This window comes from Zonotrichia leucophrys, chromosome 2, assembly GCF_028769735.1.
Source record: "Zonotrichia leucophrys gambelii isolate GWCS_2022_RI chromosome 2, RI_Zleu_2.0, whole genome shotgun sequence".
In the NCBI taxonomy this organism is placed as follows: domain Eukaryota; kingdom Metazoa; phylum Chordata; class Aves; order Passeriformes; family Passerellidae; genus Zonotrichia; species Zonotrichia leucophrys.
The window spans coordinates 3,887,220-3,912,918 of record NC_088171.1 but is presented as its reverse complement, the minus strand read 5'-3'; the positions used below and the strand labels follow the sequence as shown (position 1 = coordinate 3,912,918).

The following is a 25,699-nucleotide window of genomic DNA, read 5'->3' as shown; positions in this document are numbered from 1 at the left end:
TTCTGCTCATTGCTGTTGAGCAGGAACAGGAGGAAGGGGCACTGTGCCTTTTAAATAAATGATGTAGCTGTAATACCACATTTAGGAACTTACAGGAGGGAAATTATAAAATGCGGTGTGTTTTTGAGAGCCTAAAGATAGAAAAATATTGGGTGCATAATGAAAAGTTTTCCAGCCCTCAGGAGAGCTGGTCAGGGGGTTGGAACACCTCTCCTGTGAATTCAGGCTGAGAGTTGGGACTGTTCATCCTGGAGAAGAGAAGGCTCCAGGGAGACCTTAGGGCAGCCATCAGTACCTAATGAGGGGTTAAAAGTCTGGAGAGGAACTTTGTGTGTCATGAAAGTCCAAGGGGGAATGGCCTTAAACTGAAGGAAGGTGATTGAGATTAGATAATAGGAAGAGATTCTTTGCTGTGATGTTGGGGAGGCACAGGAACAGGCTGCCCAGGGAGGTTGTGGTGTCCAAGGCCAGAAATCTGCTCTAGTGGAAGGTGGCCCTGTCCATGGCAGGAGGTTGGAATGATGATCTTTGAGGTTCCTTCCAACCCCAAGCCATTCTAGGATTTCATAATCACCTGTTCATGTATTTTGCACCCAGTAATCCTCTACCTGTGTTTATTCTTCAAAGAGAAATGTTCTTCATGTCTCTAAGAAGCATTGGAGTAACTGTGCATGGAGTGGTTGACTTTTCTGAAATGTATTCTGTGACCATGTTCGCAGGGGTCTTAGGGTGAGGGAAGAGATGAGGATCTGACTCCATGTTTCAGAAGGATTGATTTGTTATTTTATATATTATATTAAAACCATACTAAAAGAATAGAAGAAAGGATTTCATCAGAAGGCTGGCTAAGAATAGAATAGCAAAGAATGATAACAAAAGCTTGTGTCTCAGACAGAGTCCAAGCCAGCTGACTGTGATTGGCCATTAATTAGAAACAGCTCTATGAGACCAATCCCAGATGCACCTGTTGCATTCCACAGCAGCAGATAATCAATGTTTACATTTTGTTCCTGAGGCCTCCCAGCTTCTCAGGAGGAAAAATCCTAAGGAAAGGATTTTCCATAAAAGATATTTGTGACAGTATTCAGTCTGCAAAACCTCGATTTCTCCTGCACGTTGTCAGAAGCTTTCAGATTTCCTCACCTGGGCAGGAGCTTGGTCGTGGGGCAGGGAGAGGATGGGACAGAAGGCCCTGGACCCTGAAGTGAGATGAATTAAGTGATGAATTCCCAATTTATCATCATTGGTCTAAACCATTGTGGATCATTTTGAAATGTGTTGGTTTCCTTTCAAACCACTGGCACACGTCCCAGAGGACCACAGGAAGGAGCCCAGCGGACCAGGTGGTTTATTTTGGGTGAGATCTCAGTAAGAGCTCATAACTGCCTTAGAAACCACAAAAAATCCTTTCATTCATCAGAAAATTTCCTCAACTTCATTCATCCAGTGGGTGCACTCTGTGATGCTGTATAACAATTTCACCCACATTTAATATGGGGACTTTTTATCCTTTTGAGCAGTGATTTATTAACTTTTTATGCCTCCCTGGGAGTAGTCCCATAGTACCTTGAAAGGTCTCACTGTGTGGTTTTGTTCATTATTGACATCAGATTGTGCACCTATGGGCTTCTCATGGAGGAATTGTCCTCACCAGCCTCCAGAGAACTTTTTAGATGGAGAAAGAAATGGGGGCTTGCAGCAGAACAAGTTTTGTCAGAGCTTTTCCAACCTGCCCTTGAAGCAACTCAGATGCTTTCATAAAGAATCTGCTGTGGCACTGAAAGTGTTTCCAGTGGACAAATTCACCTTCCGAGGGGATGAATTATTTTTTAAGTCACTAGGTGACCAGAACAACGTTCTTTTCTTTTTTCTTCTTCCTATATATCAGCCATGCTTGAAATAAACCCCTGAAACCCATTCTGTTTTAGCAACAATCAGCTGATTTGCTGTCTCAGACACTTCTACAGCCCTTCTGTTTCACCATAGATAACTGAAGATTATTTTGAGGAACTGTTTATCCATAACTGAAAGGTGCAACCCCTCTGTTATTGGCTCTTCTGACTTCACTAATTTTAATTACAGTGGCAGATGCAGATAAAACAACCACATGAAGCATCAGTAATGAAATTATGGGATTTATCAACCAGTGACATCAGAAGAAAATATAATCATTCAAGCTTCCCTTTCAAGTTCAATACTGATATAATTATTTCTTTTTCTCAACACTGAGTGGTAATGCTTTATCAGCATTACCTATATAGTTTAAAAAAAGTTTATTTTTCTAGTATAACATAGGTGATAGTAGTTATTGAGGAACAAGCTGGGCTTTAATTGGTGATAGAGATAACTACCCTTTAATTGATAATAGAGATAAGTAGCACTTAATTAGTTATAGGTGGACTCTGAATGTATGTATAACATACATGACAGGAGCAGCTCAGCAATATAAAAGGTTCTGCTGCAGGTCCAGGGCAGAAGTTCTGGAAGTTGTTATTCCCTAATAAACACTCCACTCTCCCTGGATGACACCAAGGCCTCAGCCCAGTATTTGGTGCAGGTTTCCATGACTACATCAAAGGCAAAAAATGAAATTGAGTCTTTTATTTTCCCTGCAATATATGAGAGAAAAGCCATGGAATGGTTTGCAGATGTTCTTGTTGTCTCTTTAGAGGCTCCTTTGACACTCAGACAAGACAGAAAACAGCCACCCTCCACTTTTCAAACCTAGAGATTGCCAGGTTAAAGTAAAAAGAGGGTTCTAAATGTCACCCCTTTTCCCCCAGGGCATCTGTATGTGTCCATCTCTTAGCCAGCCATCTCCCACCCTTCCGCTGCATTTTGATCATTTCCTGATGAATTACAGAATGAAAGGACAGAATCCAACCTCCCCACCCCTCTCTGGCTTTTCTGGGCTGAGCTGCACACGGGAGTGCAAATGATCAGGAAATAATTTCAATGCCTCTGTCAATGCTAATGCCTCTGTCTGGTTTTGTCTTGCTGCTGTTAATGGAATTCCGAGTCCTCACGGCTGAATGTCACCAGGGATGTTTGCTGTCCTCCTCAGCTGAGATCTTATCAATTGCTCATTATTTGATAAACCATCAGAAATACAGTTAAGTAATTAAATTCAGTGCCAGAACGGAGCGTGAGTGACTGATCAAGTGAGGATAGAAGAAAACAGATCAGTTTAGAGTGAATTTCATGAATCATTGTTCTCCCAAAATTTAGAGAGAGATTAATTTTCCTCTTTTAATTTTTAATTGAAAGACTCTCTCCTTTCTAAATGCTGATGTCCTGGCAGTGTGTTGCAGTCTGTATAAAACTTGAGTGTCAGTATAAAACTTGAATGTCCTTTGGTTCTAAAAGTTATTTTACAAGTCATTCCTTTACAAATCAAAGTAAGATGATGAGAAATAAATCCAAATCTTAAACCACATTCCCCCTAGTCCTCAATTCTTTGAAGGCAGAGGTCAAGCAATGGAAAGCACAGATATGGATGACATTGTTGTTCCTATAAATCATTCCTGATTATGTCCTGGATGAATCCTTAGCCTGAGACTACAGTTCATTCTTTTGCCCCCCTACTGCCAAGTTCTCAGAAAGGTTATTAACAAGCCTATTAACAGGTTATTAACAAGCTTATTAACAGGTCATTAACAAGTCTGGGAATGGATTTTGTTATCTGGACAACCTTTCTTGGAAGCCAGACCCCTAAAAATCCCTCAGACAATTTTGCTTTTAAGATGCTACTGAAAATCGTGAACTGCAATGCTCAACTTCAGACAGGTCTTTTTTTTTTTTCTGGTTCAAAATAATCCACCCTTGCTCCTCTCCTGGGTACAATTTAGGTGTTTGCAGCTACAGAACCTATTCCAGCATTTCTTTGACACAAGTTACTGATCACTTTTTGCCTTAAAATTAGATATCCAAGACCACCTTTAACATCTACAAAAGCCTTGTTGATCTCTTATAAGTGCCACTTGCAGTTCAAGTGTTGGGTTCTCCATTTTCTGACCATTTCTTTTTCCTTCTCTCCATGGTTTACATATTTATAATAATTTCCCTCTTTTGTTGCAGAGATCTTGATGTGAAGACCTCAAAATATCAGCAGAGCCTTTGCTTCAGCCCTAATCTCAGTGTTAATGAGCAAAACTTGTCCAAAATTAGGAGAGAAGATGGCCATCAACTGGAAGGTCTGCTTCTTCAGCCTCGTATTGCTTCCTGTGGTAAGGAAAAATTATTTTATTTGCATTATTCTGATAGAAATCCATGTTCTCCAGGCCAGCATTTGACAAGAAGGAAGGATCTGCTGCTGCCACTGATTTTGAATTTTTCTGGGTGGTCTCATAGTTTGGGTTAAGACTTTTCCAGCCTCTTTTGTTAATGAATTAGGGCTGTGATCATTGCTCATCCTGAGAAGGGCAAGTCCATCCCTTGAGGGCATTTGTTCACTGTTTTTAACCAAGATTCAAAATAAAATAAAGTCATAATTAGAAAAAAAAGCAAACAAAAAAAACCACCAAAAACCACAGTATGTCTTCTGTTTCAAATCCATTGGTTTAAAAATATTTTTATTTCCAGACAGAGGGATAAAATTAAATATACCCTTTGTTCCCCCTGCTATGAAACTTAAACCTTGAGATAATCCAGGCAGTGCTTTTGGAGGCCTCCATTTTGAGAGGAGCAATTTTAAGAAACAATACAAATGGGCCTCTAAAGATACTAAAGGCACTTAAAGTCATCCATCATCCTTCTAAAGATATTCAACTCTTTATGAAGATGACAGGGATTAATTTTCCCCACAAGTCTTTGCTTGCTAAACAACGTGCTCTTCCATTAATAACTCTGTGTTAACACATCTGGGAACTGTAACTCTCCCTCTCCATTGTCCCCACACACAGTGACTGTACCTCTCCTCACAAAACAGCCACAAAACCACTGAAAAAAGATTTTTTTTCTCTCTTTGTAGCTGTGAGAAATCGTACACAAACCCTGCAATAACCTTTTGTTGCATTCAGCACAATTCTGTGTTAAACCATTGCTCACAAATGTGCTTTTCATCACTTCACCAGGAGCATTGCTCACAGGGATTCAGTGACAAACAGCACCAGGATTTCAATCCTCCCGCTCATTCCCCTACAGAGCCTTCTACAACTTCCATGCAAATGCTTTACACTTGCTTAATACACAGAATATTTTCACATTGGTGCATTTTAATAGTCAGTATTTGAAAGAATTCATGACATTTAGTTGGTTTTATTTTTAAATGACAGCTGTTTATTGTGATGCTGGTGTGACCAGAGCATCTTCTAGCAGTTTTTGCAGAGTATTTTGCTATTGTGCATCATTGTCTTCTACAATGCATAGCAGGCAGCACAGAGAACTTGGTTTTACTTTGGCACACAAAAATACATTTTCTTTCCTCTTGGCTCTTATTTAGAGTCCATTTCACTGCACATCTGAAACCTGGCATAATTCAGCTAAATTCTGTAGAATTGGGTTGGAACTGGTTCCATAGTTGTGTTCATCCTAATAATACAGTCCTTTACATATAAATATATGGCCTTGGAATTTTTATCTAGAGCATGGCTCCTGTGACTTTTCCTTTGATTTCCTGCTCAGGTAGAAATGATTACTTATTAAAAACTGAGTATGTTTAATTTTTATAATACATTTCTACCTAAGTTAATGGGGAGAAAACCCCCCCAGATTTAATCTGTTTTAGGTACTGTGAGATTCCTGATTATAAAAGGAGTTTAGCTCAAATTCAGATGCTGGTTTTGGTCATAGAAATGTTGATGACATGGATCCTGCCCTAGGAGAAACTGGAAAGCTGAATTCCTGGCTGTGCAAGCGTATTTTTTCAGACTGCAACCAAAATAATTAAATGATCAAAAGACAAAAGGCATTTTTGTTAAATGACCAACAGCCTTCAATATTTCAAGATTTTCAGTGCTCGGCTCGAGACCCTTGAAAGGTGTCTCGTTATTTAGAGGTGAGCAGTTTTTAATTAAGGGAAATAAATGAACAAATCTCTTGAGCTCTCAGATGGGTGACCTTCCTGGCAGATGGGGAAGGACAGAAAATTCCCAATTGCTCGCATTTCAGGACATCACTGTGGTTGCTGAGCTGGATAATTAGTGATCAGCTCCAGCTTGTGGAAAGAACAGTTCTTAATGAAATACCAAATAGCAAACCAGAGCTAATAAGAAAAAAAAGGGGTTTTTTTGCTGCTTCTACAAAGTTTGTGATTTTTATTTATGATTATAAGGTTTTACTGCAGTCTTTTGCAGGAATCCAGACATTAAAGTTAACCATTTAAAACATGTGAATTTGTGTGTTTGCTCACCACAGAGATTACACAATAATTTGTGTATAAGTATTCATTTCGCATTGAATCATTACATTTCTTTTCACAGACCAGACTTCAGGAATGATAGAATGTTATTTCTGTTTCTTCCCTTGCTGTCATTCTTTTGCAGCTCTTGTGGTAACACATTTCTCTCCACTGGGGCACACCCTTTCCCTGTGAACCATCTGCAATGTGCTGTGCTCCTGACCTCAAATTGGCACTTCTCTGCCATGCAGATTTTCCAATTTTCTACCAAGGGAGGGGATGTGACTTTTAAAACAATTGGAGCAATTGAAAGTCATTTAAACTCCACAATGTTCCTGGAAAAATCTGTTTGTATAGTGCTTTCCTCCAAGCACATCTGGTCAGACCCATTTTACCCGCAAAAGCCCCAAAATTGATGTCCACATCCATAAACAAATCAAGAAAAGACAAAAAGAGAACCAAGTATGAATGGGAAATTCCAGGTGGCTTCAACCATAGGCTCTGACCAGACAACAAGAATATAATGTGCTAAGAAATAATTCAAAATGAGCATTTTAAGCCAGTTCTAACTGGCAGAGTCAAGGGTGGTTCAGTTTTTCATGTGCTTTACACAAAAGCTGTTCTGCATTAACCTGACCTATGAACCCCTCAGGACTGAAGGCACCATGATGCCTGCAAAGCCTTTGCAGGAATTCTTGAGCTTTGCTTTTTTCTGCCATTTAAGTGCTTCTCTAGATTTAAATACCTGTGTTGCTATTTTAGCTGGTTTTAACCCATTTCTTTCAGCTAGCTCTGCTCTTCCCAGTAATTTCCATTCTTTGCTTTGGATGAAACTGAACAACCTGGGATAGTTGGGAGGAGTCCCTGTCCATGGCAGGGGGCTGGAACTGGATGGTTTTTAAGGTCCCTTCCAACCCAAACCTTTCTAGGATTCCATCATATCATTTTTTTTGGCATTTTGATTCTTCAGACTGGCATTTGGATTGACTTTGCATTCCATTCATCTGTGATAACATCGGGCTATGTGCTGTTGGTTTGGGGTTTTTTTAATTGGAAAATATTAACAAAAGTCATCATAAAATTATGGAGAAGAAAGGATCCCAAACCATCATTTCTTTTGTCTGGTTCCAAATGTACTTGAGAAAACAATGAGTTTCATGACTCACAAAGTTGGCTTGGTATATGAACTGAATTTTAAATGTAACTGCAATGCAGGTGTTCTAACTGTCCAGAATAATTCCATCTGATGCATTTCTTCACCTAATACTTGGAATTTCTTGTGAGCATGTATTTAATATTGCTACACTTAAATGTTTCCAGTGGCAGAATATTCTGTGTAATGTTTGATCAGCTGGGGAAAAAGTTCTCTGTGATGTGTTCTCGGGTTGAGGGAAGAGATGAGGATCTGACTCCATGTTTCAGAAGGCTGATTTATTATTTTATGGTATATATTACATTAAAGCTGTACTAAAAGAATAGAAGAAAGGCTTTCATCAGAAGGCTGTCTAAGAATAGAATAGCAAAGAATGATAACAAAGGTTTGTGGCTTGGCTCTGTCCGAGCCAGCTGGACTGTGATTGGCCATTAATTAGAAACATCCAACATGGGCCAATCAAAGCTCCACCTGTTGCATTCCACAGCAGCAGATAATCAATGTTTACATTTTGTTCCTGAGGCCTCCCAGCTTCTCAGGAGGAAAAATCCTAAGGAAAGGATTTTCCATGAAAGATGTCTGCAACAGCTCTCCTTTAAAAAAAATGGAGAAACATGGAAAGGGAAGGTGCAAGTGATGCCTCTTGTGTAACAACACTGAAGTGTGATCTCTGAGTGAGAGTCAGGTGCAAACACAGATTTGGATGTGCAGACACAGATTTGGAGGCAGCACCTCACAGAGCAGAGAATGAAGCTGGATCTGATGAGAGTTAAGTAATTCATGAAGAGCTGAGGAGAGGAGCTCAAGTGTTTGCTCTGCCCCTGTTTGCTGCAGGGGGGAATATTTCTCAATTTTCTCTGGGTGTGTCGAGGCTGCAGAGCAGAGAACTCTCTGTATCCTCCATTATTCATCCCTGGCTGTCACTTCCAGCGCCAGGCTGCCTTCAAATAGAATCATCCACCTTCCAGCCTCTGTTATTTTTAAAAGATGAGGCACAGTGTATTTCAGACACAACATTCTACAAGTTTCTCTCCCAGCCTGCAATGCTTTCAAGCCCAGCCCAAACATGAGGCTCCTCAGGCACAGACAGAAAATCTTGGATTGCTCCCTGCTCTTGAAGCAAACCATTTTTTTCTATTCCAGGGCTTAATGAGAGAGCTTTTAATGAGTTTACCTGCCTGGTGATTTGTAGCATCTCATAACCCTGTTAGAGAAGTCAAGCTCTCTGTAGGACTGCAGGTTTCTCAAACACAGCGCACAGTGGCACGAGACTTCCCTGTTATTTATGTAAAGAAAAGATAAATATTTTATATACAAACACAGCCTAGGGACTGCTGGGAATGTTCTCCATAGGAAATAAAGGCTCAGCTAACCAAGGCATTAATGCTGCTGGAGCTTTTCCATTTTTATAGGAGGAGCTGGTGCTGGGGGCAAGCTGGAGAAAATAGCAACCTCTTAAAAGGCTTGTTTAAAATAGAAAAAAAAAAATCTTTAGATGTGTAATACTGGGTAAAACAGTTCCAAAGAGAAGGTTCAGAATTCTGGTATCACAAAAAATTAATCTGAGAAAATCAGCATGGCCAAACCACAGAGGCCTTGCTACCAACCAACTTCAAAGATATTCCAGAGGCACAAAAATTAGGATTTCAAGTCCCTGGGGGACTTTACCATGTTGGTTAGGTGGGATAGGAGCTTCCAGAGAGTGCCATAGTGAGAGTAGATTTCCTCCTGACATATCTCTAAGTCTCTGTGGATTTTTTCTGAGAAACTCAGTGTTTTTGCATTCCTAAGTCAGGATTATTGCAGAAGCTAAAGAAAGACACCTGGTTAAAATATAAAACTTTTAAAATGTTTCTCATAGAATTATAGGATGGTTTGTGTTGGAAGGGATCTTAAAGGTCAGGTGTCCTGGGCAGGGACACCTCTCACTAAATCAAGATTTTCAGAGCCCTGTCCAGCCTTGTCTTGAAGATTTTTAAGCTCTTTAAGCTGATTTGCACAAAAGATGAATGACAGGGGCACAAAAAGTCTAAAAATACACATATTCTACCCAAATGTGGTTCACAACACTGTAAACAAACACAAATATCTACCACAACTTTCCTTTAGACAGACAAAGTATCTCAGTCTTAGAAATGCAAAGCAACATGTAACAAAGCAAAAAATGTTTGCCCTATTTTATATTAAAATGTTCCTTTTTTTTTGCCCTCTGGAAGCAGCAATAATTTCTGTGAGAGGCAAATAAAATGATGACAACACTGATTTGAAGGCATTAATCATTGCGCATTTTTTTTTTTTACCTGCTGGTTTTGCATTCACGAGCTTGCAGGAGGGTTGGATGAGCAGACAGATAACAAATGAGGCATTAGAAAGAGTTCTTAAAAAAGGGAACTGTAAAAAAAATAAAATAAAATCAGAATCAGTGATGTTTTGTGTTGTTCAGCTGTTAATAACCAGCTCCTGGAGGGATAGTTTTCAAGTCTCTAGACTTTCAAAAGTGCTGCCTGCAATTCCTTGGGTTTACTGACTCAGCAGCCCAGGAGGATTTCTTGAGGAGAGAGCTGTGATGCAGAACCAAAGCTGCATGGAGAGCAGGGGGAAATGGGAGCAAAAAGGCAGCAAGAGATGACAAAAAAAAAAGAAAAAAATCACATTTACAGCACTATTCCTCTATCAGGGATTTGCCTCTTGTATTCCCTCCTGCCCCTCTCAGCAGGGCTTGCAATAAAGAGATTTTTCCCAGTCTGTGAAATAAACCCTGTTGCTTCTCAGAGTGAATGTGGGTCCTGCCTGGGGGTCAGGGGATGATGCTGGAATCCTTCCTGGGCGAGCAGATGGGGGCAGTGCCTCCCACCCCACAAACTCTGCAGGCAAAATTTCCAAAGATCATCTGAGCCCAGCTGTGGGGTTGGGAAAGCAGAGTTTGCCAGGATTCCAATGTGCAGTGCTCCTGACCTCAAACTGGCACTTCCCTGTCATGCAGATTTTCCAGTTTTCTACCAAGGGAGTGGATGTGACTTTTAAAATAACTGGGGTAATTGAAAGTCATGTTGGACTGCACAATGTTCCTGGAAAAAAACTGTTTATATAGTGCTTTCCTCCAAGCACGTCTGGTCAGACCCTTTTACCCACAAAAGCCCCAAAACTGATGTCCAAATGAATAACAACAGCCTGGTTGTTCAGCCTGCCAGCTGTTTAAGCTCTGTGAGGCCCCTTAGAAAGCCCTGCCAGCCCTAAAGCCCACATGTTCCTGTCCCTGCCATCCCCAGGGCACAGAACCCAACCCCACCAACATTCTCTGCTTCCCTGGGCAAGGGGTGATTGGTCAATCCAGGGAAACTTGTGCTCCTGACAGGAAGGTTATGTTTCTCTCAGATTTATTTTCCCCATGTGGAAGGACAGATTTTGGAGCTGTGGATCCCATCTGTACCAAAATCTGATGATCTCTGTGGTCCTTTTCTTCCATTTCAGTTTTGCCTAAAAGGACACCCTGAATGAAGCAGAGCTGCCTCTGAACTTTCCTGTGTGTGTGCTAGGCCTGAGTTCTGCACCTAAATAAGTCAGGAAATTCACTTAGAGCATTAAGTAGCCCCCTAAATTCTGGATATGCAGATTGGAATCAGAGAATCCAGGGATGGTTGGGTTGGAGGTGACCTTAAAGATCATCCAGTGCCACCCCTGCCATGGCAGGGACACCTTCCACCATCCCAGGCTGCTCCAAGCTCTGTCCAACCTGGCCTTGGGCACTTCCAGGGATCAAGGAGCAGCCACAACTTCTCTGGACACCTGTTCCAGAGCCTCAGATAAAGATATTTATCTATATTTATATATAATTTTGATTCTTCTACATTTCGTATTCTTCTGTACTTAGTGATTGAGACCTCTAGACACTGGTAAAACCCATCCCAAAATCCCCTTGATGCTCTCTTTACTGCAAGGCCCTAAAAATGTTATTTTAGGCTAAACTTTGGTCTCTTTAGTTTTTAGAACTCTCATTTTTATTGGGCATGTATAATAAATGTTATGTGCATCAGGAATAGATGGCAGTAACTCACCCTTGCCCAATTGATTGTCTTGAATTTTCAGTATCTTGTGACTCATCTTGGTGGGGAGGTTTGTAAGGTTATCACAAATGCTGTTTACTACTCTTGGTTCCAGGAACACATTTTTAAAATTCAATATTAAATGTATGTTCTTGTATGAGCGAGGGCAGATGCCAATGGATCTTTATGTCTGGACTAAAAAAATTACTATAAATGCATCCATTAAATACTTCAGGATCATCATAAAAACCCCCCAAACCCAAAGATGATCTATTTTAAATAAAACAGAAAAAATATTTTGCCCACAGAACAACATTTAAAAAATATTCTGTAATGCTTTCACAGAATTATTACTTCCAATAGAGTTCAAAGAATCCAATCTCAATTCAAACGACTTTTCCCCCTTTTTTTTGCATCTGAGATTTCTAGATACTTATTTTCTTCAAACAAGAAACAATATGGAAATGAACACTTTTTAACACTCCTCAACTCTTTTAATAAGAAACAAATGACAGTTGCTTGTGGTTTTTGGTTTTGGGGTTTTGGGGTTGTTTGTTTGTTTGTTTGGGTTTTTTAATGTTTTTTTGTGGGGTTTTTTTGGGGGTGTTTTTGGATTTTTTGCTATCAGTATGGTTTAGACTGTAAATCTAATCAACATGTTGAGGGAAAATAGTCTCAAGGAACATCTTTGATACAGATTTAATTTATTCTGGGGAGTTTTATGGTTTCCCCACCTTTGTACATGCTCAGTGCCTGACCTCACTCTTCCACCCTCCTTTGGATCTGGATTTCTCTGGAGGATTTCACAGTGATAAAGGATTTTACTGTTCCTGCCCTTCCCAATAACACATTTCTGCAGTGCTCTTTTCTAGCTCTGTGGACTCCTTTTGGAGTGCAAAATTTTCTAAGGGAATACTAATTCTCTAAGATTTTTAGACAGAAGAAAACACTTTATCTGCTCTCTCCTCTTTCCAAATTATTTTGGCCCCACAGTCTCTCTCAAGCTCAGAATCTGTGACCAAAATGTGTTATTGAGGGGTTTGGATTTGTTTGGATTTGAAGACCTACAACAGTTTGCCAACAATTTCACCCACTGATAATTTCATATTTGGGAAGGGGAAGTCCATAGATTTTAATTTGGTTTTTTTCTTCCCTAATAGCCACATCTGAACATTTTTGATATTTGACATAAAACTGTTTTTTAGACATTTACTTTATGCTTTCTTGTTTGCCAAAGGCTTGAAAGATAACTGATAATGCAAAATGGTGATTGGGTTGGATTAGAGATATGCTAAAGCTCAAGGGTAGCAAGCTGTTTCCACTTCCTCAGAGATATTAAAATGTTCTTTTTCCTGCTGCCCTCTGGCTGAGCTGGTTTTAGTTATTAGGTCTCTGCTAATTTTCTCCATTATTTAAAAAACATAAAAGAAATACCAGATTTTCTCTGCAACAGCAATTAAATTCTCATGTAATTCCAATCTAAGTCAATTTGAGCACCTCTTCCAGCAACATAAATATGTGAGATCTAAGCCTTTTGGCCATCGTGTGTTGTTTATTTTGTCTGAACTCATTGAGAAACACCAGGTGAACAAACTGCTCCTCATTTAAAATAACCATTTGCTCTCACTGTGTGTTTTCAGTTTAAAATGTTTGCCCCCCAAAATGATGAATTTACTGTTCATCCACAAGTGGCTGCAGCTCTGGGAATTCCCAGGAAATCTTCATTTGCAGAGCAGCTGTGGGAGAGCCAGGAATTTTGCACAGCATCATTGGGAATGGGTGGAAAGATGCTGAAGGGCTTTTAAACCCTTAGAACAGGAAACTAATATGGTCACATATATGGAAATATTTTGATTTTTTTATTCGTCCATGTACCCTTCAAACCTGAATGCTGTGGGTCAGTTTAACTGAATTTGACGGAAGAACCACATTTTCAGAAAAATTGAATTTCTAACAGTTTAATGTGAGTTTTCAGGCAGAGATTTGTTCTTGATTCCTTACAGAAATACAAATTTCACAAGAAACTCAGTAAACTGCAGCTGTGGGAGAGCCAGGAATTTCGTACAGCATCAGTGGGAATGGGTGGAAAGATGCTGAAGAACTTTTAAACCCTAAGGAACGCAAATTAATATGATCACATATATGGAATTAAATTGATTTTTCTATTCCTCCATGTACCCTACAAACCTGAATGCTGTGGGTCAGTTCAACTGAATTTGACAGAAGAACCAAAATCTCAGAAAAATTGAATTTCTAACAGTTTCATGTGAATGTTTAGGCAAGGATTTTTTCTTATTTCCTTACAGAAAGATAAATTTCATGAAAAATTCAATAGACTTGTTAGACAGAAGAGTGTCCAGACTGGAGCTCATCTTAGGACAGGGGTTTATGGCTTTAAACTGAAAGAGGGGAGATTAAATGGGATATTAGGAAGAAATTCTTCCTTTTTAGGGTGGTGAGGCTCAGGAGCTCTGGCTGACTCTTGTTGCCTTTTAGAGATTCTGAGTTTCACATCTTCAGTATCCTGAAATGATTTTTTTTTTTTTATAAAGGGAATGTTGGGTTGTGTATTCCATCTCTTTTGTAGCTCAAACCCTTAAAAAATGTCATTGGTTGGATGTGATGCCCTCAGGTCATTATTTCATTGCACGTCCCTATTTTTCTGCCTTTTTCCACACATTTCTTTGCACATGGCCTGGTATCCAAATTATTCTCACCCCCAAAATCCATGGATAGCACATGTCAGAGCAGCTTGGGGACACTCTGGGTGTTGTTGCAAAGCTATGGTTTCACTTTTGCATTTATACACTTTTTCCTTCTTCACAGCAGTTTATTTATTCTATTTGTCCAGCTGTTTGTTGATTTTATTTTTATATTCAAGGAAATTTTTTTTCAGTGAATTAAAGCAGAAGATGGGGGACAAAAAAATAATAAAGTTTATTTTCCATTATTTTTCACCTTCTGGTTATAACATGAATTTGACAACTATTTCATTTACAGAATACATAGATAGAAATTAAACTTCTTTTCCCTTTTGTATCCCTGGATTTTTTGCTGCGCCTCTGTTAACAAAACCCAAAATGATGCTTTGGGAATGAAAATCATTATTTAAGGGGCAGGTCATCTTATACTGAGGTGGGATTTTTGGGGTGTCCTGTGCAGGGTGAGGAGCTGGACTCAGCGATCCTTGTGAGCCCCTTCCAACTGAGGATGTTCTGTAATTCCATGTCACAGATGAAGTAGGATCTGGAATTTTCAAGCTCAAATACCTAAAATTGGGATCTCTTAATCAACAGTCAGGGACCCTGTGAGGGTGTTCACAGGGGTCTGAGGATGAGGGAAGAGATGAGGATCTGACTCCATGTTTCAGAAGGCTGATTTATTATTTTATTATATATATTACATTAAAACTATACTAAAAGAGTAGAAGAAAGGATTTCATCAGAAGGCTGGCTAAGAATAGAAAAAGAAAAAGAAAGAATGATAACAAAAGTTTGTGTCTTGGACAGAGAGTCCGAGCCAGCTGACTGTGATTGGCCATTAATTACAAACAACCACATGAGACCAATCACAGATGCACCTGTTGCATTCCACAGCAGCAGATAATCAATGTTTACATTTTGTTCCTGAGGTCTCTCAGCTTCTCAGGAGGAAAAATCCTAAGGAAAGGATTTTCCATAAAAGATGTCTGTGACAGACCCCACTGATGTGGCATGCACAAAAAACCCCAGCAGAACTCTCACCTCTTTCTCCAGAGCACCAACTCATTGACACTTCTCACCTTTAGCACGTTAAATTTAGGAAGAGATGCTTGAACATATCAGCCAGCACTTCTTATCTGTCCTGCAGAGCTGCAGCCATTTATACTTTGGCTCTATTTTTTTTTTCCCTTTCTTGAAAAAGAAAAATTGTCTCCTGTTTAAATATGCAAAAGGCTCTGGTTTTCAAAGGCTGTGCATTGCAGGCAGCTGCAAACAGCACAGCTGAGCCTTCTGCTACCCTGGGCAAGTTCCACTAGCTCTGCATCCACAATGTCCCTGTACCTGCCAACACTTCAGAAAGGTCTTTTCATTAACTTTTTATGAAAAAAAAAAAAAAACCTTTTTACTTTTTTTTTTTTAATTTTCATTATTCTTTTTATGAAATGCAGATTGAGTGCTGTGACAGTTGAGAAGAACACTTGTGCTGCCAGGTTAACAAAATCCATCCCACTATTTACATTATTTAGTAACATATCCCTTTTCTGGGGAGATTTCAGCGTGGCACAAAAGGCAGGAGATGCTGGAGCAGAATCTGGGTCATGAGAAGGCTCTGACAGCGAGACCTGTGGCTGATCTGTCAGGGCCTGAAAGGCAGCCAGGCCCTGCTGGTTTGTTGGGAATGAAGTCACCCTTTAAGGGGGAGATCTGCTGCTTACACCAGAGCATCTCAATCCCTGCCCGTTGTCCCTCCTTAAATCAAACCCTACCCTGCAGTGATATAAGAGTAAAATAAGGATTTGAGGGTGGGTAAGCAATCTGGCACTGGGTTTGGTTTGTTTGGTTCGGTTTCTAGTAATTCTGCAATGCTACTTTGTAATATTCTGTAATATTTTGTAATATTTGACATTTCTGAAAGTTTTGATACCTCCTGGAGGTTCAGCTCAGGAAATGTTGTGTAGGGTTTTCTAAGGAGGGCTCATGAGCAGTGCATGGAATATAAATTCATTTTTGCTTTTATGCTCCTATCCTGATGCCATGTGAAATAAAGCATTCAGATAAGGAATCACACATGGTTAGGAAATGCACTTTTTGCAGGATTAAGTAATAAATTGCATTTTTATATTGTGGTTCATGAGAACTTTGAGTTGCAGTTTGTAATGGCAGAGTATTCTTGATACAGCAATAGTAAATAATTAGATTAACAAATGAAATGTTAGGAAAAGGGAAAAAATACAAAAAAAATTTGAAAGAAAGAGTGAGCTGGATGTGTAACACACGGGCAACGAGAACTGCTCTGAAATATGTTGCTCCATGATAGTCCAAATTTTTGCACAGTAGGTTATCCTTCCAAACCCTCAAATTCTGAGGATCTCATCCTATAGCAATATGAATAAAATTTTAAAAATATAAAAATCAGGAGTGTTCAGGGTTGACTTCAACCAGGGAAGATTTTCCAGGGTATAGGAAGGCCCCAGCTGTTAATAGGAAACATTTCTGGATATTCTGCCAGGGCTGTGATGTGGATCAGAGGTTTCATCTGTTTTTTCTGGTGATTTTCTGTTCCATCTCTGCTCTCCTCCTGCATCTGCTGCTCTCAGCTCCACAGAAAAGGAATTGAGGTGGATGTGTGTGAATTTTTCATAATGTGTAAAAAGAAAAGCCCTCTAATTGTCACACCTTGTCTGAGATTTCTGGAGTTCAGCTCTGGTGATTGAAGAAAGGAACTGGGTGTGATTGTGTTTCCCTGTGTCTCCAGCCCCTGTGAAAATGGCAGTAATTAATTACTGCTTATTTTGCTTTTATTGTGGCTAATGCACAGGTCCCTGCTGACTGTGAGTCTGGGCCTCTCTTTTATGTTGTCTCTGAAAGGATTTTGTGATTTCATTGTTTATTTTAAACGTCAGGGATGGGGAATTGAGGTCCAAAGTTATTTTTCATCACCTGCTCACTGCATGTCCTTGAGAGGGGCACATTTGCGCTGCATCCAGATCACAAGACATGATTCTAATTCACAGTTGATGTTATCAGGCTCTGAAAATATAATATATATAAAATATAAATAATATTACAGTAATATAGGTTATAGGGTTAAAGACAGAGGCCAAATCTCCCACTGAAAGTCATTATTTGTTAATATGCATTAATGGAGACATTAAAAGATTTAATGAGACAAATACTATAAAACAGGTAATGTGTCTTCCTACTCTCAGTGGTGTCCAGAGCATCATTAAATGACATCAAATTGTCATTTTTAAGCTTACAAATGCCCAAGACCAAAATGCTGCATGTGGTTAAACAAAAATGAATTACCAACATACCAAATCCCTTCTGCTGCGTCAGTGGGGGAATTGTGTTGGTGGAACTGATCACTCCTCTGGCAGGGATTTATCTGCCCAGAGTTTGGTTATTCACTGTCAGGAGGCCACTGTGCACCATCAGAGGTTTTGTTTCCTGAGAATGGCATGGAAATGTTTCTGTTCAAGAGCTGTTTCCAGATATTTAAATCCTGGTGCACAACCATGTGCCCACTACTTCCACTATTGCAGTGATTCCTTGTGAGGCTGACCTAGAACAGAGACCAGACAGAGCTAAAGAATAAAGCAGGGATTTATCAAAAGCCTCCATGGATGCACCTTGGGCAGCACCAGAGCCCAGCCAGGGCTGCACCCAAGATGAACCAAAATGGCCCCAAAATGCACGAGCGCTCCCGGGCTCTCTCCCTGGGATCAGTTCTGCTCCATTTGCACCTTGCAGTTCATTGTCCCATTCCAGCTTTAGCCCAGGCAGTCCCACCCTGCTTGTTTTTCTCTCTCCAGCCCACGGGGTTTGTGCTCCTGGGCTGAGATTTGGATCATTTGTCCTTGGTGCCCAGCTGGAGCAGGAATTGTTTTGTCTCCCTGCTCTGTGCACAGAGCTCACCATGCCCTGATGTGGAGCTCAGACTCGCACACTAAAGCAGCACAGAATCTGAAAATATAAAGCTCAAACCTGAGGCATCAGGCCTGTTCAGTCTGGGGTGCTGAAGGTGAAAGAATAAAGCACAAATCAGAGTTTCCAAGCAGGACCATGGGGATGGGATCCACCAGTGCAGGATCTGCAGCCACTCCAGTCACCTTGGGATCCCATTTTTGTTACCAGCAGGACACAAACACTGACACTGCAAGTCTCCTTGTCTCTTTTTTTCCACCGTGATAACTTAAGTCATAAATATTGATCAAAATGAAGTGTCCAAAGCATTACTTTGCTGTGAGAGGTGTTTCCTGATACTCCTCAGCACCACAGCCCTGAGACAGCCCTAAATATAGAGATAAGGATCCCATCAATAGGCAGGAACCCTAAAAGCAGAACTCTGCTTTGCTAGATCACCTAATAAAAATGGTATTAGTAACACTCTCTGTGGTATAAACCCAGACTGAGGGATCACAGTGGATGGAAGTTGGAATTCTCTATTTTGTGGAAAATTCAGTTGTTTTAGTATCTTTTGTCATCCTGCAGGAGTGCGTCAACTTTTTTTCTTCCTTTTTTTTCTTTTTTTTTCCTCTATTTGTTTTTGTTTGCATTTTTTTGCTTTTAGGCTTTTGTTTATATGTTTGATTGTGGGGGTTTTTTTGGTTTGGTTTGGTTTGTTAGCTTAAATTTATTTTTCCCCCCTTGCAGGAGATTGCATCACCTTTTAAGACTCAAAGTAAAATTTTTCCTAACCCTTAAACTGGATTACTTGAATGCCACCTCTAAGAGAGCTGGAGAGAGACTTTTGCCAAGGGCTTGTAGTGATAGAACAAGGGGGAATGGCTTCAAACTGCCCGAGGGCAGGGTTAGATGGGATATTAGGAGGAAATTCTTCCCTGAGAGGGTGGGGAGGCCCTGGCACAGGGTGCCCAGAGAAGCTGGGGCTGCCCCATCTTTTCCTTTCTGATCCCTTTAGCTGAGCTCCACGCTGATGCTCTGACATCCCATTCAGCCTGCTCCCTTCTTTTCTTCAGCAATATCTGCTTTAATCCCCTCCTTGAGTTTGTACAGCAAAATAGTGATGAAACCTTCCAGACACAAGAAGGAGAAAGAAAGGCTGGCTGAGAACACAACTCTAATCACAACCTTTTGTGCAAAGATTTGATTCCTTTGGGGTTTTTCCAGTTGTGAAGTGATTTGTTTTTCGTCCTCCACTTCAGCACAATACCCACCCCAATGTCTGTGAGCACTGAAAGGAGAAGGAGGGAAGCTGAGAATAAACTCAAGCACTCCCAATTACCACTGCTCTAATGAGCTTTTTGCCTTCCTCTTCCAGTGGTCTCCCCATTCCTGGAGCCCCTTTGGGGAATATTGGAGTAAGAGCTGCAGCACAAGGCATCCACTGGAGCTGCCTGCAGGGAGGAGAGAAAGGGAAGAACGTGTGTGTGCTAGCTGAGGGCAAACAGCTTTAATTTAATTAGCAGATTAATTAAAGCTTCCTCCCCTGGGCAGGGGATGTGTGTGTAGGGAGTGTTTCTGCAGCCTCCCGTGGCTGTTCATCAACGCGTTCCTGTTCCAAGTGTGACTCAGATGGGGCTCCATGAACTTGCTGGGAGCCTCCACAAAACAAATTTCCTGTCAGGGACCTTTTCTCTTCGGGGTTTTGTTTAAATGCAGCGAAGTATAAATGGGCAAATAATACCAAGTAATGACAAGAGCTTGCTTTGCAAACGAACGTGGCATCCAGCGGCACGACAGCTGCAGAGCTCCTGAAAGCTTCTCTGTCTCCCAACATCCCCACAGTGAGAGAGCCCTGATGCCAGCACAGATTCCCTCAGTGAAAATCCCCAAAAGTTCTTTGCAGTGTGAAAAAAAATATTGAAGAATTTTTGGGAGCCTTGAGTCTGCACCTTTTGCACGGGTCCTGAGGAAAGCAGAGAAGGCCAACAGGGTCCTGGGTTGGATTAAGAACAAAGACAAGGAGATAAAAGGAAATGTTTATCCCCATCTACTCAGCACTTGATGGATCAGTTGTACATGACAGAATCACAGAATGGTTTGGGTTGGAGGGGAACTTAAAGATCATCCAGTTCCACCCCCTGTCCTGGGCAGGGATGCCTTCCATTATCCCAGGGTGCTCCAAGCCCCATCCAGCCTTGGACACTGCCAGGGATCCAGGGGCAGCCACAGCTGCTCTGGGCAACTGTGCCAGGGCCTCAACACCCTCACAGCAGAGAATTTATTTCAAATATCTCATCTAAATCTACTGCTTCTGGAATATTGCATCCAGTTTGAGGATTCTCAATACATAAAATACCACAGTCAGCTGTAGCAAGTTCAAAGGAGAGAGACTGAGATTGCCTGTGAGGAGAGGATGAGGAACTTTGGCTTTTTTGCCTGAAGGAAGGAGAGAAATTAGGGGCCAGCCTTGGAGCAGCCTTGTGGTAATTATGAGGAGAGCATCAGGAGGAAAGAGCCAAGGTTCTCATTGTGCTGTGTGGCAGGAGAACAACAAGGGAGGTTCGTATTGGAGAGAACCCTTTTTGATCTGAGAATAAGTGAGCACTGGAGTTAGTTCCACCAAGGTTGTGCAGTCTTCAGAACTTCTTCAGAGTTTTACAAAATGCAGGTGGAAAAAGCACAATTAACCCTATATTGGTTAATTGGAATTAACTATTTCCATTGCTGCCCCTGCAGCAATGTTTGTCTTTTTTTTTTGTTGTTGTTGTTTTGTTTGGTTTGTTAGCTTAAATTTATTTTTTCCCCCATGGAGGAGATTGCATCACCTTTTAAAGCTTAAAGTAAAAATTTTCCTTACCCTTAAACTGGATTACTTGAATGCCACCTCGAAGAGAGCTGGAGAGAGACTTTTGACCAGGGCTTGTAGTGATGCCTTTCCATCAAGTTTGTTCAGTCTTCAAAACTTCTTCAGAGCTTTCCAATATGCATCTGGAAAAAAGCCCAGTTAACCCTATATTGGTTAATTGGAATTAACTATTGCCATTGCTGCCCCTTCCAGTGGAAAGTCGAGCTGCATTCTTCTGGGGGTCCCTTCCAACCTGAATTATCCTGTGCTTCCATGGCTCTCCCTGGAAGGCACATGTGATAGTTGACATCATTGAGAGAAAGCCACCAGAGACAGGGATGTGTGAAGGCAAAGAGTGGGACAGACTGAAGATTTAAACATAAAATCTGTAGACCAGGAAGAGAAGGGTAAAGCTCTATGTTATCTTTTATATCCTATTGATTTTGGGTTGCTCTGGCAGCTGATACAGACTCTGCTTTAAGCAGGGGACATTCCTCTATTGCCAGTGCTGCCTAAAGAGTGAAAAAGGTGTGCTTTTCCTGAAAATCCTCTGGAGAAAATAGGAGAGGAGGAGATGCCTCTCCATCTGTTGCTGACAGAAAATACAGCTGTATTTTCCAGGACCTTTTTAAGGATCACCCCTATTCAGAGTTTATGTGGAAATTTCAGGGTTCAGAGTAACCAGTAGTTCTGCCAAGACAGCAGATTGATCTAATAGAGAAAATCTGGGAGCTGAAAAATCAACATTATTGTCACCTACAGGTTTGCCCCTCTGGATCAGCAGTTCCTCAGATTATATGAACAGTGTGTCCCAGATTGCTCAGAAATTAAAGTGTTTCTATTTCAGCTCGCTCATTTCAGGTGTTGAGCTAAATCTGAACATCTCATCCCAGATTTATGCTGATAAAATTTCATCCACCAGCACATTGTAAACTAATCACCCCCAGCTTCCACCAGCAATTTTATAATGTTATCTGATTCTGTGCTAAATCAGATGCAAGAAATTCAATCAAAAGCAAATCTCCTGCCAAGTTAAAATAATCCATCCCATTTCACCAGTATTTTTATTAATTGATTAATCGGAACTTCTGTGCTAAATTCCAGATTGCTCAGAAATTAAAGTGTTTCTATTTCAGCTCCCTCGTTTCAGGTGTTCAGCTGAATCTGAACATCTCATCCCAGATTTATGCTGATAGAAATCCTCACTTCACACCCAGGCACAATGTGTTAAAAAACATAAATCCCACCCCCCAGTTTCCACCCCAGTCATTTTTATTAATTGATTAATCTGAATTCTGTGCTAAATCTGAAATGGTTACCACCACACTGGAGTAGTAGGACCACAGAGGAAAAAAAATACTCCTTATTTTTCCTCCTTTGTCAATCACAAATTCCAGCAATTTACATTTGCATGTCTTGCCTGTAACCCCCAGCCAGGAAATCTCTTGCTGTGACAGAGGCTTGGCCAAACCCTGGATCCACGCTGGGCTCTTCTCTTGCCAACAGCTCTGCCCTGCCACAATCTGTGTCAGGAGCTGGAAAGTGTCCTTGGAAGAGGTTGTCACTGATATTTGCAAGTCCTGCAGCCCTGATATCCTGCAGTGAGGCCATGCAGCCCAATCTTGCCCCATGCTAAAAGCTCTCAGAGCAGTGAGAATCTGCCTATAATTTTTTGTAGGAGTGTAGATCCTGATTTGAACACTTAAATTCCATTTCTTTTGGACAATTTGAAAAATAAGTGGGAATTGCAATGCTGGTAGGAGGTTATCAGCTTTTCAGGCCTCTAAGGAATGAAGGAAAGATCCAAACTGTGCTACAAACTGAGAGCTGTACATCAGAATTTTATCTTTGGAGAGGAAATTCCCAGGAATTGCTGGAGAAAGCCATTTTTATGCAATATAAAATCAGCAATCAGAAGGGCTATTAAACCCTTAGTTTCATCTCAAACACATTATGTCTAGCAGGATTTTTAATCACTTTTCCAGTGAAAAGTGATTCATCCTGCCAGTAGAATGCTTTGAGAAGCATCACATGCAATTAGAGATAGGGTGAAGGGATATGATGGTTTAATCCAAGATTATACTTCCCATGGAAGTCTTCAGCTATTCTGGGAATGCTTCACAATGCTCCAAGAGGGGGTTTACAGCTGATTTCTAAGATAAGGGAACTTGCAAAAAGATATAGAGAGGCTATTTAAAAGAACATGTGATGACAGGTCAAAGGGAAATGGCTTCAAACTGAAAGGGAGCAGGTTTAGATTGGATATTGAGATGGAATTGTGCCCTGTGAGGGTGGGCAGACCCTGGCACAGGGTGCCCAGAGCAGCTGTGGCTGCCCCTGGATCCCTGGAAGTGCCCAAGGCCAGGTTGGATGGGTCTTGGATCACCCTGGGATAATGGAATGTGTCTCTGCCCTAGACAGGAAAATTGGGAAAATATCTCTAAGGTCCCTCCCAACCCAAGCCATCCAATAATTCTGTGACGCTACAAAAATCCACTTCAGGCAGACTCAAAAATAGTTTTACCCCTTGTTGTGTAACACCTCTTTTGTCCAGCATTCACTTCAGAAGGCATCCACTGAGAGAAGGGAGCTGTTGATTGTGCTGCTGCTCTTTTCTAACCTGCACTGGGATGTGCATCTCTCCAGGAGTGTCAGAAGGTACCCAGACCTTAAATTTCCATCAGCCACTTGAAAAGGGATCGATGCCTTTCCTGGCAGCGTGTTCTGCTGCTGGGTGTTTTATTTTTTCCCTGCACAATTTGTTTAAAGTGTGGTGACCAAGCTCTGCTGCAGATTGTACATTTGTGGGTAGCATTGAAGGAGCTCCCAATGGCTTTACCCTTTCACTCAGTGTGAAGTGTTCTGAAATCACAGGAGTTTGGATGCCATTTGCATATTTCTGGCTGAGATTTATGTACAAATCACAAACAGGACAGGACTGCTGTGGAACGTGCCTTGAGTGTTTTATTTTCCAGCATCAGTCTCATTCCATGGTTATGACAATGAGAAGAAGCCAGCAGCTCACATCCCAGGCAGCAGACAAAGAACTTAATGTTACAACTCACTTTAAAAGTTTTGTGACCAATCAAACAAAGCAAAAGCACATTGACAGTAGTTCTATCCAACCACTATAAGCACACGTACCTTGCTTATTTCAAATTCTTGCTTATTTCAGGTACCTTGCTTTATAATACTTGCTTATTTCAAACACAATACCTGCTTGAAAGCCTTAAAACACAATGCACAGAGCTCCATTTTTAAGCTTAGAACTTCCTAATATCTCACTAGATAAACTTTTCTGCAGCTTAGGGAGTTATTCTAGACAAGCATTAATACACAGACCATTGTTCTATTTGTCCTTACCTTCACTTCTTACATAATTTTTCTGCTGACCAATCTCATGGCTCCTGCTTAGCTCTAATCACAGTTCTGCTGTCTCTAAGGCCTATCTTTTACAATTTTCCCAAACCCCTCTGATTTTATAGATTCCCACATTTGCACAGGAAGGCAAAAAATGTAATCAAGTGGCAAACCTCAGACATTTCTGGGGACAACAAATTGTTGGGCTGCCAAGTCAGTGTTGTGGGGCCCAGCAGTGATGCAAATCAGTTCTGGAAAAATATCCAGATAGTCAGAGCTCCTTCCCAAACCCCTCTATTTTTAACAGAGCCTTTTGCAAGTCTTGGCCCTGGTGTGACCAGTTGAATCATTGCTTGGTGGGAACAGGGACTCAGCAGTGTTGTTTCCATGACAAAGTGAGCCTCTTTTGGCAATGCTCACAGAACAATTTATCATTTTTGAAGCTAACTTTTCAATACTGGAAGTCATAATAGAATTAGTAAAATGTGTGTAATTCAGCTTGAAGTGAGTGATCTCATCTACCTTGTGGATTCAACTCCTGTCTTGCGTTATTTTAGGAACAACACTTAGGCTAAAGTTGAATCACACTCTAATTCATCTTTGTGTTGATGTAAAACCATGGCCATGGAGGATTTAATGAAGATTTGCTGTTGTTGTTGGTTTTGATTCTTATCTGTCCCCTCATTACCCCTCTCATTGTCACAGTGCCTGATATGGTAAAGCCTGAATGGAGTAGAAATGTTCCCATTTACTTTAAAAGAAAAAGGAAAAAAAAACCAGGACTGTAAAGACTTAACACAAAATGCAGACTTAAAAATGCAGAAAAGGAAAGAACACGTTAGTGGTACTGAATTGCCATATTTGATCTGGCCTTTATAGAAATGCCAAGTGAATTCCCATCTCACCATCACATCATTACAAGGACTTCAAAGCAGATTTTCTTATCCTGGAGGTTCTCAGGAGTGCTGGGGACATCTCACTTCTGAGTAAACTCATGTAGAGAAATCAAGATTTATAGCAGTTGTGAATATTCTTACTGAGAACAAAATGAGCAAAATGGTGTTTTTTTAATAACTGAATGCAGTCAAAGACTTGGTTGCTGAGAATTTCAGACTTTCTGTGCTGACAGACTCTGACCCTCAAGAGAACACTGCATTTGACCGGAGGCTATGAGGTCAAATAAGCAAAATTAGCAAAATGGTGTTTTGTGAATAACTAAATGTAGTCAGACAGTTCAGGTTTTTTGGCTGGACTGTTCTGCATGGTTGATGTGTATATAAAATTATATAGACCAAATTTATAAGATATAAATATCTATAAAATGTATAATTATATATACCAAATTTATTG

General features: G+C 40.7%; 1 protein-coding gene across 12 annotated transcripts in view; it reads left to right on the top strand.

The window, feature by feature from the left end:
* ADCYAP1R1 (ADCYAP receptor type I) overlaps window positions 1–25,699 on the top strand; it is a 149,442-nt gene that overhangs the window by 29,385 nt on the left and 94,358 nt on the right. For all 12 annotated transcript variants that reach the window (XM_064703822.1, XM_064703821.1, XM_064703820.1 and 9 more), the window contains one exon: window positions 4,078–4,226. In XM_064703822.1, coding sequence (XP_064559892.1) covers window positions 4,143–4,226 — 84 coding nt within the window. In that variant the 5' untranslated portion in view covers window positions 4,078–4,142. The remainder of the gene's footprint in view (window positions 1–4,077; window positions 4,227–25,699) is intronic.